Source organism: Loxodonta africana, chromosome 21, assembly GCF_030014295.1.
Source record: "Loxodonta africana isolate mLoxAfr1 chromosome 21, mLoxAfr1.hap2, whole genome shotgun sequence".
Taxonomy (NCBI): domain Eukaryota; kingdom Metazoa; phylum Chordata; class Mammalia; order Proboscidea; family Elephantidae; genus Loxodonta; species Loxodonta africana.
In genome coordinates, this window is record NC_087362.1 from 34,277,743 (window position 1) to 34,295,664 (window position 17,922).

The window sequence follows — 17,922 nt, forward strand, 5'->3', positions numbered from 1 at the left end:
TAAATGTAGACCATTATGATGGTGGTGGTTATTAATTACCTTCTTGTTCATTTACCCTGGAGAATGTCGGCTCTTTCCCTCAGAGTCACAGAGTCACCCGTATGTGGGCACCGTTGCACCAAACCCAGCCTGGAAGCTCACCTTGTTAGTCATTTTTTGATTGCCACAGCTTAAGCTCAAGATCCAAAGTGTTTATTTGCAATAAAATACAACCTAATCTACTTCATGAGTTTGGTAGTAGCTGGTTATTTCCTCTATCAGACTATTTATAGTGGCATTTTGAAAAACTGAGATGATTCAAAATATCAAAATTAAAAAAAAGATGCATTTAACAGCGTTTTCAAGAATCAAAGTCTCACTTGATCCTGACATGAAATGGTTCTCAGTTTATTTTATGATGTTCAGATTTGTAAGTCCAGAGGCATGTTGCCTTCACCGGCCTGTAATGACGCTCATCTGGAGGGAACTGGCAGGATGGAAGGTAACTTTTACCACAATTTGAAAATGTTGGTATATATAGTTTTTAAACAAATTATCAGAAATAATTAATTTTATCGTATATAAAATGGGGAGAGATGTAAGGCTTAATCAACTAAGATGGTTGATGTATTCATAAGACAACTTGCTTATATAACCGCTTACGTCGTGGGGGCAAGATCCTCAGTCTTGTTCTCGGTGGTAAGTTGAGAAAAGCAATTTCTGGCTCTTGACTGTTTTTTTTTTTTTAATAACTTGGACTGAGATAAAATGCATCATAATAACAAAATAACGTCTTGGTTCTACTTTTACTTGCAGTACACGATGTGAACGTGTTCTAGCAAGGTAAAAAATGTCCTGTGATTCAGGAAATGCTATCACTTTGGCTTCTAAGAATTGGTCTTTTTTTTTTTTAATTAATTTTTTAAAGAATTAGAACGTGTCAGCAAGATGTCTGTTCTGAACTCTGGGGACGGGGGTATGCTTGAATAAGGGGAACTGAGGCATGTCCTACAGTGAAATCTGTGAAGGCTGGAACCTATGTAAGGTGGAAACCTGTCGGAGAAGGAAAACTCAAACATTTGCCAATAAAATGAGTGATAGAAAAGTGGTAAGACCTGTCAAAGGTGGAAAACTTGCAAGACCCGGACAAACAGGGCAGTCCCAAGTGCCGGCTCTCACAGGCTTCACTGTACTTAGTGATGACGCACGCACGCTTCTCCTGTTTTTCCGTGTTCTAAGCCAAGCTAAGCTGCGGGCCTGATTTGCAAAGTACAGAGAGCCTACCACTGGCTTGGTCGAGAAGGAGGTCATGGTACTTGTTGACTTAAGTGAAGGGGTCACTCAGTATCCTCCTTAGAGATGGTTCAAGTTCATGATGGAGGTGAGCTTTCTGATTGTTGATTAGCTAGCGGGTGGGCAGGCTGCTGAGCAGCTGGTTATCTGATGACAGTGTGTTCAAGGTGAGCTTGCTCCCCCTGCCTCGCAGAAGAGGGGAGCTGGGTGGTTGCATCCAATAAAGCCAGAGGAAGCTTTGCGGAGTGTGACCTATGGGCTGAGTCCCCAGCCCCTGGGCCGGGGTGACAATAAGCATGCTATGCCCAAGACACGGCATCTCCCGATTTTGCAAGGGACCTTGTTCCAGAGAAAAATACACACGTGTTGGGTCTCTGGACGGATGGTTGTAATGGTACTTAATGATAGGAGTTCACACTGATATTGGTCCTCCTCATCTTTGAGCATCTGGTCGCCTTCGCAGCCCACTGGGAAATGCCCCCATCTTACCGGTAAGAGAGATGAGCTGAGCTGAGAGCCTATACTGTGAGCTGGTGCTTCTGGCTTTTATGGACGCACCTAACGAGGGGCACGGGGGACCCCGAATGGTGAGTCACAGATGTGAATTTGCATTAAGGCAAGACCCAGCATCAGCCACATGAGACACGAAATAGAAATTAGAGAAGAGCTACCGTCCAGCAGTTTTAACCACCAATACCCATTTATTTTAATGGAAAAAAAATTCTCTGCATTCTATATGTCTCCAAAAAGATTTACCGTCGAAACAAATACAATATATGGAACTCTATCTGCGTAATTTCACTACAGTAAAGACAACATATGACTTCTACTTCCTACAAGAGGCTAACGAAAGAGCACAGGTGCAAACATAGATTGCATAAGAAAGCATGTGTGTGTGCGTGTGTGTGCGCGCGTGTGTGCGCATGTGTGCGTGGGGTTAAAACCTTTAGTAAGCAACTGCATTAAAATATGCTAAGACACTCACCCTAGTTCGTGGCGAGCTCTAATAAAAAGCTACAGGCTCTCACAGGTTTGATTTGGTAGAAAAATTTGGTGTGAGCTTTGATGGTTCGTTTACAGTCTAGCCACAAGAAGATAATCTCAGTACCAGCACTGACTTTTCTCTTACTCTGACATGCTCACGGAATAAAAATCAATTACTTTTCATACATAATGAACGTCTTTTATTTTTAGCTTTGCAAACAACAGTAGTCGATTCACACAAAAGGTTACTTTTTTTTTTAACTACCTGTATTTACTCTATTTTATGCATGTATATAGGAAACAAACCGTGTGTATGTGCATAAAGGTATGTCTGTACATGTGGGTCTGTATGTGCATACAGGATGGTGCCTGTTGGCCTCTTCCTGTGTATGTGCAACTTCTATGATGACATTTGCAATTGTACACAGACCGACCAGGATTGGTGTCCCTGTGATAACCAGTGGGTTATAACTTGTGGGGTCACAATGTCTACAAGTGCAAGTGGGTGCCCAGGAAGGAATATGTCAGCCCTTTTTTTGGCATTCAGGGGTAAAATTGCACGCTCTGCTCCTCTCCCATCTCTGCTCAGGACCACGACATTTGGTGGCGGTGAAAACTGGTCATCCAGCTCCCTGTACTAGAGAGAAAGCAGCTTCCTTTCTCTGCTCTCCCCTCTGGGAACCTGCCTGGCTGGTCATGACAGTGATGAGACTGAATGGGACATGGAAGGGACATGGGGGAAGAGGCAGCCGTGTGGGCTGTGCTAGGGCTGAGTTTGATGACAGGGCCCCCAAGGGTTCAGCTGTCTTATCTTCTGTCCCTCCTTTGTGTGACCTCTCTAGAAAGAATAGCATCTCAAAACCAAGCTCCTCCTGTGTCACCTCTCCGTATAAATACTGTGTCTATGCACAACAGATACTCACACATATACAAATACCAACCCACAGACAGAGCTGCGTGTGTGAAGCGCCGATTTAGCAACATGTCAACACATCAGAGAAAGCCGTCACTGTTCCTGCTTTGCAGAAGGTCAAGTTCTGTGTCATGATTTTTAAACATTTGGGGAAAATCCAGAGGATTCCATTAATGAAAGGAGAGAGGAAGGTGCTGTCAAAAAATGGCAAGGTACAGACAACGTGAAGTTGCAAAGAAAACAAGACTCTGGAACGATTGAGGCCTGGTTGTGAAGTTCGATCACTATAAACGGCAATCTTCAGATTTGGGTTTTTTTTTCCTGTTGCTATGGTAACTCGGTAGTAAAGCTGCAGATATCAGGAGTTCTTACAGACCTGAATGGGAGAAAAATTCAGAGTTAAGTCGGGGTATGCAACTTGCCTGCAGACATTTTCGGCAAACACTAGACAAGTGACTGACAAACTGTAGTCAACACGTTTATAAACATCACACTACCATGGGAACTTTTTTTTCTTAAGCTTACATTTGAAGACAATAGCTACTTCTGCTGGTTTGTATCTTAAGAGGCTGGACTTCTCCTAAAATGTTTGTGATGACTTCAGACGCAAACCTCTCGTGTCAAAACCACAGCAGTCGTTAGCACTGCTGCCAGGGCTCCCCACCTCATGCACATTAGCACAGAGCTTACTTATTTTATGAATAAAATAAGTTTGGCTTTGTAGCTTAGAGATTGATGTTGGCATTGTTGAGAATATACACAGCAGAACTTACACCAATTCAACAGTTTCCACCTGTACAGTTTAGTAACATTGATTACACTCTTTGAGTTGTGCAACCATTCTCACCCTCCTTTTCTAGTTGTTCCTCCCCCATTAACATTAACTCACTGCCCCCTAAGGTGCCTATCTGATCTTTCCAGTTGCTGTTGTCAATTTGATCCCATAAAGATAGATCTTAAAAGAGCATAATGCCCAAGGCAGACATTCTTTACTAGTTAAGATAAACTATCATTTGGTTTTAGGAAGACTTCTTCGGGGATATTTTTGGTTTAAAGTTTATGGTTTAAAGATTAAAAAAAAAGATTAGACCCCCATATATTTTGTCACAAAGGAGGGCAAGAGAGCTAATGGCAGGTCTTCAGACATGCTGTATGAGTTTTCTCTTGCTGCTGTAACAAATTAACATAAACTTAGTGGTTTAAAACAGCACACTTCTATTATCTCACAGTTGTGGAGGTCTGAAATCCAAAATGGGTCTCATAGGGCTCAAGTCAAGGTGTCGGTATGGCTGGTTCATTCTGGAGGCTCCAGGATAGAATTTGTTTTCTTACCTTTTCCACCTTCTAGAGGTCGTCCACATTCCTTGGCTTGTGGTCCCTGCCTCCATCTTTGAAGCCAGCGGTGTAGCATCTTCTCACTCTGACTCTGCTTCCATTGTCACATGGCCTTCTTCTGACTCTGACTCTTCTGCCTCTCTCTTATAAGGACCCTCGTGGTTATATCAGGCTCAATAACCCAGGATCATATCCGCATCTCAAAATTCTTAGTCACGTCTGCAAAGTCCCTTTTACCATGTAAGATACCACGTTCATAGGTTCCAGGGATTAGGACATATTCACCCTTGGGGGCCATTATTCAGCCGACTACATGTGGGTAGCCCTGTGTTCCCAGGGGAAACAAGGCATCAGGTAGCAGAATTGTGGACTGTGCGAACATATCACTCCAGTGGACACGTTCATGGAAAGGAACATCAGCGTAGGAACATTCTAGAACTCTCACACTGCCCCAGTTGTTCACTGCCCCTCCGTCAGACTGCCTGTGAGGACTGGCGCAATCCTGTGTCTGTCAATTCCACTTGGTCAGTAGGAAGCTGCTTTCTTTGGGGGGCAGCTCTGACGCAAAGACGTCCAGGGGCAGTTTCAAAATGAAGCATCCTTTTTTGATCCCTGAGTCCTTGTAAGCTCTTTGGTGCCCATGCAGTTCCAGCTGAGAGAAGTGCTGAATTCCAGCCCAGGAGTAAGATTTTGCTAGTAGGTTGAGTAAACGATTGTGTTAGAGTTGCCAGAGCCCTTCTTCTCTCATAGGCTTCTATTCTAGGTGAGTCCTGTTACATCCAGAGGAAGAAAAAATGGAGGCGAGGTAGCCATATATTAGTGCTCGTGCTTGCCCACCTGACCTTTATCCCACCCCTGTAGAAAAGCCAGTCCTGCCTCCATCCAGAAGTGCCCACTGAAGATAGGTTACTGCACTTGGTTGAATGTTGCTCTTAGGTGCCATTGTTACTGTGTTTGAGCCCATTGTTGCAGTCACTGTGTCAATCCATCTCCTTGAAGGTCTTCGTCTTTTTTGCTGATCCTCTACTTTACCAAGAAACCTGATAACACGTCCAAAGTACGTGAGATGAAATCTCACCCTCCTCGCTTCTAAGGAGCATTCTGGTTCTACTTTGTCCAAGATAGATCATTCATTCTTCCGGAAATCCGTGGTATATTCAGCGTTCTTCACCAGCACCATAGTTCAAAGGCATCAATTCTTCTTTGGTCTTCCTTATTCATTGTCCAGCTTTCACATGCATAGGAGATGATTGGAAATACCATGGCTTAGGTCAGGTGCACCTTAATCCTCAGTGTGACATCTTTGCTTTTGAACACTTTAAGGAGGTCTTTGGCAGCACATTTGCCCAATGCAATGTGTTGTTTGATTTCTTGTCTGCTGCTTCTGTGGGTGTTGACTGTAGATCCAAGTAAAATGAAATGTGACTTGGTTGAATAACATCTTCTAAAATTTCATGTCCACCTGGAGCCTGTGAATCTGACCTGATTTGGAAATAGAGTCTTTGCAGATGTCATCAAGTTAAGATGAGGTCATGCTGGGTTAGGGTGGGCCCTAAATCCAATAGCTGGTGTCCTTATAAGTAGAGAGAAATTTGGATACAGGGACACACGCACGCATATACGCACAGAGGATGCCATGTGAAGATGGAGGCAGAGACAGTAGTGATACAGCTACAGGCTACAGAATAACATGGATGGCTGGCAACCGCCAGAAGGTAGGAGAGAGGCATGGAATAGATTCTCCTTCAAGGGCCTCTAGAAGTAATCAACTTGGATTTCAGACTTCTAGCCTTCAGAACTATGAGTAAATAAATATCCGTTGTTTTAAGCCACGTAGTTTGTGGTAATTTGTTACAGCAGCCCTAGGAAACTAGTACCTTTTGCTCAGAAGTTCAGCCATCTTGAGATAATGCCTTCATTTTTATGGTAACTGGATTTCATTTGTAGCCAAATTGTAAGACAGTGGTAAAATATGGACGATATTTGAAGAAACAGATTTGAAGAACATCTTTTAAGACATTCTTTTAGGTTGAATAGATGTTCCTTTTTTGTTTTTGGAATGGTGAAAAGCCATTTGTACTGTCAGGCTGGTTTGACGTCTCCACTTTCTCTGTCTAATTTGGTTCACGTTCAGAGCAGGGTTTTCCAACAACTGCACTGCTGACATGTTGGGCTTGAGAATTCTTTGTGGTGGGAGCTGGCCTGGGCATTGTAGGATGTTTAACAGCATCCCTGACCTTGACCCATCCTCCCAGTTATGACAGTCAATGTCTCTGGACATTGCCAACTGTCTCCAGGGGGCAAAATTATTCCTGGTGGAGAACCGCTGGTCTAGACAGACTAAGAGTGGATTGGAAATGGCCGAATATCATTTTTCCCAGCTAAACCAACAACATTTTTGGCTTTGATATGATTCAACACCTCTAAATAGAAATTCATTTCTGTTAAATGGGAAAAATATTAACCAACCCAATTTTATGGTGGATCTCCTTATATGTTAAGGAGATCTTTACCAATATGAAGTTCTAAACAGAATCAAACCATTAGAAATTACTGTCCTACTTGCAGTTTGTAAAAACTATACAATAATACTATTGAACATTGAGTAATTCATTTCTCTGGAATGCAGTGACTCCTTATCGAATTCAGTCCTTATAGTAACACTTGGATAAGCCCTATTATGTCACCATTTTACAGATAAGAAGACTTGTGCTTAGGATCCTTGGCCAGGTTCCTTCACCTGCCTGAGCCCCAGGTTCTCATCTGTAAGTGGGGATAACAGTAGTGTGACCACAGTGTCTACCTGACAGACGGAACGAGGTGCTTTGGCTCCCATAGCACTTAGCACGCACAGTGAAGCTGGGCCAGGGTGTGGGCCGTGGCTGTCTGATTTCAAAACCCATGATCTAAGCTGCCACACCAAACCAAGAATTCATTTTTCCTAATATGGAGGAGCCTTAAAACCTTATAATGAGAAGGAAACCAAAGTCCCAGAGAAGAAATTAGTCTACAAGGTTGATAATCTACATGAACTGTAGCCTCATCTACTCTGAGACCAGAAGAACTAGATGGTGCCTGACTGTCCCTATTGACCCTTCTGATCAGGGCCACGATAGATGAACCCTGAGAGAATGGGAGAAAAATTTCAAACAGAATTCAGAATCTTAAAAAGTCCAGAGTTGCTGGACCAATTGAGACCAGAGGACTTCCTGAGACTGTCACCCTGAGATATATTTAAACCTTGAACCTCAACTATCCTCTGAGACCACCTTTTAGAGGAATAACAGAGTGGCACACAAAATAAAGGCTATTACCCGTGAATATGGTGCTGAATTAAACACACGCACACACATCTATATGAGACCAAGAGACCAACAATTACTCTAAAGCAAAGATAAGAAGATAAGGGGGCAGGGAAACTAGAGTACTGGAAACAGAACAAACAATGCAATCAAAGAGTTGACTAGTGGACAATGGAACTAATGTCACTGAGCAAATTGTATAGAAGTTGTTAAATGGGAACCTAATTCACTATGTAAACTTTCACCAAAAGCACAAAAAATATTATTTAGAAAAAAAAAGACAACCTTATAGTGACTTCAGTACCTGCTGCCTTACCCATACCACTGCCTCCTTTTCCTTTAAGACATAACTGAAGCTTTCCTGTTTCTGGGAAGCCTTCATCTACTGTCCCAGGTGGACCTGGTGCTACATTCTTCCTGGGACCACTGCCTCATTTTGGCACTTATTAATTGCCGTGTGTTTGTCTGTGTGGCCGTCTCCCTCCATGCTGTCTTCCAGTGGCTGGAGAATAGTGCCTGCTACATATTAGGCATTCAGTATATAGTTATTAAATATAAATAAACATGCACATATTATGTTTGCATAACATAACAATATCCCGTAATTTAAATAATGTATGCAATGGATTATAAATAATAAACAATTATTATAATAATGCAAAAAGTAGTTTAAATAAATTATGAAGTAAATAAATGCATAATTGCAGTGCAGCAAGTTAGTAAGATCTGCACCAAGAATTGGAATGGGAGAGGTTCTCTCCTTTCCGTAATCACGAAAAATGGGGTGGGAGGGTTGGGACTTTCCCCTTCAAAATGTGCTTCATCCCCTTGAATGTGAAGAAAGTGCTTGGACATCAGAGGATGCCCTTGAAGAGGGAAACTGGCCCCTGTGAGGACAGGCAGGCTGCTTTGGTGAGAACAGGGCGGTGGTGTTGATGCCTGTCTGAAGCTCAGCTACTATTACAGCAGTTGTGCCAGCAAGCCGTAGAAGCCTTAAATTCTGCAGCTTACTTCCTGAGCTGAAAGAGATAAGGGTGCTCTAGAAATAGGGGAATGGACTGGAGCAAATCCCCTGGAACCCACTGGGCCATTCAAGGCTGCCTGAGCACTGGGTTTCTGAGATTCAGGAGAAAGGGCTTCCCTCTTTTCCTGCTGCATGAGCTTTGTCTTCGTTACCTCGTGCTGCCTTAACACAAATGCCACAAGGGGGTGGCTGTGAAGAGCAGCATTTATTGTCTCAAGGTTCAGGAGACTAGAAGTCCTAATTCACAGTGTGGCTTTAGTGGGAGGTCCTTCCTAGTCTATTTCAGCTTCTACTAGCTGCCAGCATCTGTCTCCATCATCCATCTTCCTCTTGTCCCTGTGTGTGTTTCTGTGTCTATACTGCTTTTCTATAACTCAGAACTGATTCGGTTTAGAATGCACCCTACTCAGGCATGGCCTAATTAGCATAACAAAGAGCACCCTCATTTCTAAACAGCATTATGTTTACGCATATAGGGGCCAAGATTTCAATACATATTTTTTTGGAGCACAATTCAATCCATAACAGGCTTGTGATGGGAAATTTGAAGTTAGTTGTTAAATAGAGACATGGCTTTTCGAAGTCCTCAAAAGCCTGGTGATGCGGTGTAGTTAACACGCCCCTGAGTGGGGAGTTCAGGACACTCTCCAGACGGGGTGCGTCACTTAGAAGCTTTGGAATCTGGGGAAAGCTACTTTTCTACTCTGGGCCTCAGTTTCTTCATCTGCAAATAGAGATAAAATAGATGATATAAAATGAAATTGAGAGAAAAGTTAAAGTGTTTCATACAAAAGGCCAAAAATAGTAGTGGTGCTTTAGTTTTTCTCAAGCAGTGAAAGAAAATAAGCTTGTTACTTAACTAGAAATGTGATTGTCCATGGGAGAAAGATGTGGCAGTCTGCTTCTGTAGGGACTAAAAAACCAAGGAAACCCTATGGGGCAGTTCTTCCCTGTCCTGTAGGGCGCTATGAGTTGGAATCAATTTGATGGCAGTGGTCTTCAAGCAGCACCAGCACTGATATTTAAATGGTTTTCCTGAATGTTCCCAGGAGCCACAGAGTGGTGGGAAGTCATCCTTCCAGAGCCCCCAAAACTGAATAGTAGGGGGTCCCCTACTGTTTCTATACCTGTTATTCTGACGCAGCCTGCAAAAAGTCTTGTTTGCTGACTGAAAGGTGACGTTAGCCAAGGGGCACTGGAAGAGAAGGAGAGGGTATCACGCAGCTATGGTTGGTGTTCCTGGGGCCCTGGTGGTGCAGTGGTTAAGAGCTCCTCTACTAACCAAACGTCGGTGGTTTGAATCTACCAGCTGCTCCTTGGAAACTCTGTGGGGCAGTTCTACTCTGCCGTATAAGATAGCTATGAGTTGGAATCCACTCCACAGCAGTGGGTTTGAATGATTGGTGTTGAGTGTGAGGGCTGCCTGTACTTACAGGTAAGCAAAGGTTCTCAAACCCTGGAGTGCAGCAGAATCCCTTGGGGGCTTGTTAAAACAGATGGCTGGGCCCACCCCAAAGGGTTTGATTCAGAAGGTCTGGGGTGGAGCCTGAGAATCTGCATTTTCAACAATTTCCCGGATGCTGCTGGAGCTGCTGGTCTGGGACCCCACTTTGAAAATTGCTGTGCTACACAGCAGGTGAGTGTGGGCTTGGGGGTGGGGCTCCACACCTGCTGTTACTCAACACGACTATGTGTGTAAGTCCTCTTTGTTCTCTGCTGCCTCTGTGTTTCCCCTTCCCTTCTCGCTCTTTTGCCCTCCTCCTGGCTGGCCATCCTACAGGGCTAAGCACATGTACTCTCCCTTCAGTGGGCGCTTTCACTGCCTGTTGCCTGTCTGTCTGCTCCACGTTTACTGAGGTCACCAAAGTGCAGTCATCCTCTGACTTTCATAGCAGCACCGAGGTCTCCCATTCTGCCTATGAGTATTATCATAGGCTGCGTTTGCAAAGGGAAAGATACCACCGAGTCTAGTGTTACAATGAAAGAAATAAAAATGAGTTCCAAACCAAAGTTCAGGCTGCATGGTTTGGTGACTAGACAAAATCCTGGAAATCAGAAGTGTGTTAGAAAATTAGAGAGAAAGAAGATTACAATAAAAAAAAGAAAATTAAGGGCAAGTGCTTGCCCTGTGATGGAGGACTTTCATCCTTCTACCAGCTTAACTCTCTTCAGGTTTGGGGACAGGATCTCAGCTCGGGCGGCAGCAGTGAGATAGCCTCAGAGCTTTCGGAACTCGAATATTCAAGCTGGGGATGCGTTGTTAATAAGCAACGGCTCCTCTGTGATGAGCAGAACACGTTGCATGATTGAGTAAGAAATGAGAAAGCGCCACCTCTCCTGACACAGAGGGTCCGTGGTTTCTCTTCTGACGCCCAGGCAGACCCGGTGCTGCTCCTGTTTATGGTTCTGAAAATCTTTAGTTGTAGGTGTCATAGCGAAGTGTAGACTGCATGTATTATTTGCATTTATGCAAAACTATGCTTTTAACTCCAGTGGCAGCATTCAGAACAAAGAGATAGTGAATGTAAAGTGTATGTTTACATGATGACTTTGATAGGGAAGGTTTTCATTACTGTCATCTGTTTTCCCCCCCAGTGACCACGATTATCTGATAAAGACCGTTCTCAGTAAGCTGAAAATCAGGAGGGAAAGTTGGAGGCGGCACCTGGGACACTAGAGATTATACATCTAGACTTTGCAAAGAAATGCAAGGGTCGTCTGTTATACCCTCCCTTTCTTGTTGTTAGTTGCTGTTGGGTTGGGGCTGACTCATGGTGACCATGTGTATAACAAAACGAAAATGTTGCCAGGTCCTGCCCCATCTTCATTGTTGTTGGCGTTGGGTGCTGTTGAGTTGATTTTTGACTCATAGCAACCCCACCTGACAGAGGAGAACTATCCTATAGGGTTTTCTAGGCTGTAATCTTTACAGGAGCAGATCACCAGGTATTTTTCCAGTGGAGACACTGGGTAGGTTAGAACCACCAACCTTTTGGTTAGCAGCTGAGCGCTTAACTGATGTGTCACTGGGGCTCCTATCTATCCATAAGGTTTTCATTTTCTAATTTTCATAAGTAGATCACCTGGCCTTTCTTCCTAGTCTGTCTTAGCCTAGAAGCTCCACTGAAACCTGTCGACCATGGGTGAGCCTGCTGGTATCTGAAACACCAGTGGCATGGCTTCCAGGATCACAGCAGCGTGCAGCCACCACGGTACAACACCCTGACATTTAGGTTTGGTACTTGTTAGAACGGGCCCTCTGATCTGTTCTTGCTATCCTTTCCTATCTTGTTGCTGCCCAGTTGATTCCGACTCATAGCGGCCCTACAGGACGGAGTAGAACTGCCCCATAGGGTTTCCTAGGAGCACCTCATAGGTTCGAACTGCTGACCTTTCGTTTGGCAGCCATAGCTCTTAACCACTGTGCCGCCAGGGTTTCTATCTGTTCTTGCTATTGGTGATTAAGTAAGCCTAGAACAGTGGTCACAACAGGTTTCAGAACAAGTTTGTTCCTTGAACTTGTGCTGTGTGTTCATTGCCTGGATCATACTTGCAAGGTCCTACGTGGAAAACAGCAGACACAGCCCGAAGGGAATAGCACTTGCTCCATTGGGCTGGTCCTGGGAGAGTTAGCCCCTCAGTGTCATCAGGGGGAGGGCAATTTAGACAAGACTGACAGCGATACAATCTTATCTACACTTTTTATTACTTTCAATGCCATTCATTTTATTTCCAGATGTCAAAGAAGGAAGTGCAGATACCTCAGTTCAGTTCTTAATGGAAATAAAACCGTTGTCATCATCACAATAAATGGAAATGTTTTTATTTTTCCATAAGGGAGGTAGTCTAATGTGGAATGCTGGGCTGACTACTTGCTAGACTTGGGACCTTCTGAGCATCCATCTTTTTCATCTGTAAAGTGGGATAAAATCACCACATCAATGAAGAAAATATAGTTTTCTCTGTAATGTGTTGCACATCTTCAGGGTGTTTGATGCTGAGGCTACTTGGATCTGAATATTATTTGAGGGGATGGGAAAAAATGTTTTTTCTTACCCATGTTGTACGATGGGATCTTCTGCTCCTGTATCACGCTGCAGTATTATGAACTACGCGTTAAAGGAGTTGGCAAACTTTATCTGTAAAGGCCTACCAATCAACCAACTACTGCCGTCGAGTCGATTCCGACTCATAGCAACCCTATAGGACAGAGTAGAACTGCCCCATAGAGTTTCCAAGCAGCGTCTGGTGGATTTGAACTGCCGAACTTTTGGTTAACAGCTAAAGCTGCTTAACCACTATGCCACCAGTCAAGATAGTAAATATTTTCAGCTTTGCAGGACAGTCTGTTGCAACTACTCAACTCTGCAGTTGGAGCAGAAAGCAGCCATGGATAATGCATAAATGAATGGGCCTGGCTGGGTTTCAATAAAACTTTGTTTATAAAAACAGATGGTGGGCCAAATTTGGCCTGTGTGCCATAGTTTGGGGACCCTTGCTTTAAAGAAACATCAAACAGATTCCATCAGCTTGCTTACCAGTTCCCAAAATTCTTTTAAGGAACCTGGAAAGTTATCTTACCCTGGGACTTAAAACTCTGGTTTCGGGGCTTTTAGAAAACAAACCAACCCTGTCCTTCCTGAAGGTTTTAGCCCCTTTTCCCTGTAGCCTCCTGGCAACATCACAATGTGGTATATGTGGTCCTACGGCCTCGCTGCTTACTGTCAGGAGACAGCGTCTGAGCTGCGGGCTCTCGTGGTAACATAGTCCTCTGAGCCTGAACCCAGCTTCGCCTATGTTGCTTCACGTGCATCTCTTTCTGTCAGGAAGAACATCTTGGGTTGGGTATATAATGAAACAAAAATCCCCAATTTGGCAGGCATTCTCTAATGCTTAAATGGACAATATTACGCAATCCTACGTCTTGTAAGGGGTCTCTGGGCGGCACAAATGGTTAAATGGTCGACTACTAGCTGAATGAACAAATCCGTCTTGGAAGAAGTACAGCCAGAATGCTCCTTAGAAACAAGGATGGCGAGACTTCATCTCACATACTTTGGACATGTTGTCAGGAGGTATCAGTCCCTGAAGAAGGACGTAATGCTTGGTAAAATAGAGGGCCAGCAAAAAAGAGGAAGTCCCTTAATGAGATGGATTGACAGAGTGGGCTCAAGCATAACAACCATTGTGCAGATAATGCAGGACCAGGCAATGTTTTTGTTCTGTTGTACAGTGGGTTGCTGTGAGTTGGAACCAATTCGACAGCACCTAACAACAATAAGTAGCTGAAAGATTGGCGGTTCGAACTCACCCAGAGGTGCCTCAGAAGACGGGCCTGGCGATCTGCTACTGAAAGGTCACAGCCTTGAAAACCCTATGGAGCAGTTCTACTCTGCACACATGGGGTCACCATGAGTTGGAACAGACTGGACGGCAACAACAGCAACAACAAGTGCCTTTCGTATAGGGCCAGACTGAGGTTCGTGTTGAAGTCAGGCAAGTGAGTGGTTACACCTGTTCACCTTGTTTTGGGCTGAAGCTCCCTGTTTCATGGTGCAAAGTTTTGGAGTGGCAACTGAATACCTCCCTGTGATGTGGGGGAGATTCAGAGGTCCTTTGTGATCTGACTCTACCTCCAGGTCCCCCTACACCGTGGTGACATGTGGCGCTGGATGGAGTGGCTGTCTGTTCAGGTGAGATGACGAAGCTCCTTTTGTATCTCAAACCAGCGCATCTGCACCTGTCTCTAGCCAGTGAGACTAATTCTTAGCTTTTAGGAGCCATCAGGCAGTCCTGCCTTGGACTAACTGCAACCCAAGAGCCTCGTGGAGAAATGGGCGTGAACAAGCTTGGAAACCTGCTCACTGTAGATGTCTGCAGGTCAGGGGGCTTCAAAGCCGAGATACCAGAAAAGCCCTGTTGGTCAGAAGAAAATACACATCTATTTATATTTCCTTTAATCTTAAAAAAGTAAGGCTTACCAGTATTTAATATCTGAATTGGTAGGAGCAGATGTGTGTATATTGTAAATAAATGCACAGACACTGGGCTATGTCCTGGAGGCCCCGTCACCTGGGTTGCTGATTCAATACGGCGGGTGGACCTAGGGGTCTGTATTTGGACAAACAAGGATCCAGGGACACTGGTGGATGTTGTTAAATTCGCTGCCCACCTAGAAGTAGCTGGAGCTGTACTGCAGTGTGCTGGTTCTTCAAAGGGAAGAGCCGGGCTTTGATGTTATGTAATGGGGTTTAAGGAGGGCAGTGTGTGATGTGACCACTCCATTCTCTCTGTGCGCATGCACACTACATGCACAAACATACACACACCACTCACAAATGCGCACACATGCACCCTGATTTTATTTCGTTACAGTCACATAGGAAGTACCGCCCTCTAGTGTTCCAGACTGATGTGTAGGTACACTTACTGCCCCTAGCACTCGGAGAGATGTGTCCCTAGAGCAGTGGCCCCGAGCAGTGCGAGCCTTGCTCCACCCCAGGCTCATTGAGAAGCGGGTGGAAAACAGAGGTTCTGGTGTTCACTGTATCGTCGCGGTCCTGGCAGAAAACTGTAAACACTCCGAATGTGTCTGTCGGTAGGCATGTAGTCACTTGACGGGATACTCTCTGGCAGTTAGAATGAATGAGCTACAGCAGGGCTCACAGAGTACAGCCTGTGGGCCAAATCTGGTCTGCAGCCTGTGTTTGTGCAGTCTGCAAGCCAGGAATGGTTTTTACATTTTAAAGGGTAGTAAGAAACAAAACAACAACAAAATAAAGGAGAATAAGTGACAGAGACCAGATGTGGCCTGCAGATTTCAAAATATTTACTATCTGCCAAACAACTCGTGGGATTATTGGTTTACTAGGTTAGAAGGCTTGGGACCACAGTTTTGGGGACAGCTTAGTCAATTGGGGTAACATAGTTCACAGAGATAATGTTCTACATCCTAGACTGGTGAATAGCACCTGGGGTCTTAAGAACTAGTAAGCAGCCACCGAAGATACAACTATTGTTCTCTACTCATATGGAGCAAAAGAGAATGAAGGAACTCAAAAGCTCAAAGAAGAAACTAGTCCGCAAGACTCATCAGCCCACACGAACCATAGCTTCCTCCAAACTGAGACCAGAAGAACTAGATGGTACCTGGCTACGGATACTGACTGTTCTGACCAGGGACACTGTAGGAGATCCCAGATAGAATTGGAGGAAAATGTGGGTTGAAGCTCAAATTCCTAAAAAAGGCCAAACTACTGAAACAATAGAGACTAGAACCCTGAGACTACCGCCCTAAGATAACCTCTGAACTTGGATTTGAAGCTATTTCTGCAGGTCACCTTTCAGCCAAATAATAGACTGGCTTATAAAATAAACACTATCACCTGTGATTAATGTGCTCCCTTAAACAGTTATCTGTATGAGACCAAACAGTCAACATTTACCCAAAAGCAAAGATGAGAAGGCAAGGGAGGGAAGGGAAGCTAGAGCAATGGAAACAGAACAAACAAGGAAATAATGAGAATGATGAGTAGCATGGAACAATCTGAATAAAAATTGTTAAATGGAAACCTTATTTGCTGTGTAAACTTTCTCCTAAAACACAATGAAATATTATTATTATTATTTTTAAAAAAGCTATGTGATTTTGATGATGGTACCTAGCCCCCTCCACCCTCTTTTTTCCTCTTCGGTTTCTTCACTTGTAGAGTCAATAATAGTACCTACCTTGTATTTTTGTGGGAATAACATGGGTTTATACATACGCGCTTTATACAAAATGCTCAGAGTCGTACATAGTGTATAAAGCCCGTTGCTTCCCAGTCACTTCTGACTCTTAGCAACCCTATAGTAAGAACTTAATAAATGTCAGCTTTAAAATCTGGAAAAAAATTATTCTAGCCTTTTGCAGAAAAAGCTTGCCAAGCCATGCATTGGAGCAACATGGATGGATTTTGGAAATGTAACCTGGAGAGGAAGAAGCGCAGGCTTCAGAGCATTATGCCCTGTGTAGTATGAACTACATACAGTTTCTCAAACTAGTCATTGTGTGTGTGTGTGCATGTAGTAAAAGTATAAAACAAGGTCTGGGAACACACTAATGTATGATAGCTGTTATCTTTGGGGAGTGAGGATCTAGGGAATGAAAGTGGGGAGGGGAACATAGGGGAGCTTACCTTTACCTATAATCTTTTATTTCTGGAAGAAGGAAAGAAGGAAGAAGGAAGGAATATATGTTTCCTTTCATCCACCTACCCACCCACCCACCTATGCATCCACCCACCTATCCATCCATCCACCCACCCACCCACCCACCCACCTATCCATCCAAATCACCCATCCACCCATCCATCCAAATCACCCACACATCCATCAAATCTATCCATTCATTCACCCAATCCATCCATCCACATCCATCAATCCACACCCAACCCATCCTTCCACACCCAACCCATCCTTCCACACCCAACCCATCCTTCCACACCCAACCCATCCTTCCATAGCCAGCCCATCCATCCACATCCATCCATCCACATCCAACCCATCCTTCCACAGCCAACCCATCCTTCTACAGCCAGCCCATCCATCCACATCCAACCCATCCATCTACACCCAACCCATCCTTCCACAGCCAGCCCGTCCATCCACATCCAACCCGTCCATCCACATCTAACCCGTCCATCCACATCCATCTATCCACATCCATCCATCCATCCATCCACATCCATCCATCCTTCCACAGACAGCCCGTCCATCCACATCCAACCTGTCTATCCACATCCAACCCGTCCATCCACATCCAACCCGTCCATCCACAGCCAGTCCATCCATCCACAGCCAGTCCATCCGTCCATCCACATCCAGTCCATCCGTCCATCCACAGCCAGTCCATCCGTCCATCCACAGCCAGTCCATCCATCCAAATCCATCCATCCAGCCACCCTCCCATCCACCACCTCCTATCCGTCCATCTGTCTCCTGTCCTCACCCCCAGCTCCTATTCCAAAATCTCCAGGGGACTGAGCCTAAGAATTTATATCCTAAAAATTATTCTTTAGTAGTTCTGATATCTGACAACATTTAGCATGTTC

General features: G+C 44.4%; 1 protein-coding gene across 1 annotated transcript in view; it reads right to left on the reverse strand.

Moving 5' to 3' along the window:
* Positions 1-1,710: 1,710 nt before the first annotated feature.
* The window catches only part of CDH13 (cadherin 13), a 1,235,721-nt gene continuing 1,219,509 nt past the window's right edge, over positions 1,711-17,922 (reverse strand). Inside the window, exon 14 of the mRNA XM_023558128.2 lies at positions 1,711-3,545. Within this exon, the coding sequence (XP_023413896.2) occupies positions 3,538-3,545 (8 nt within the window). The 3' untranslated portion in view covers positions 1,711-3,537. The remainder of the gene's footprint in view (positions 3,546-17,922) is intronic.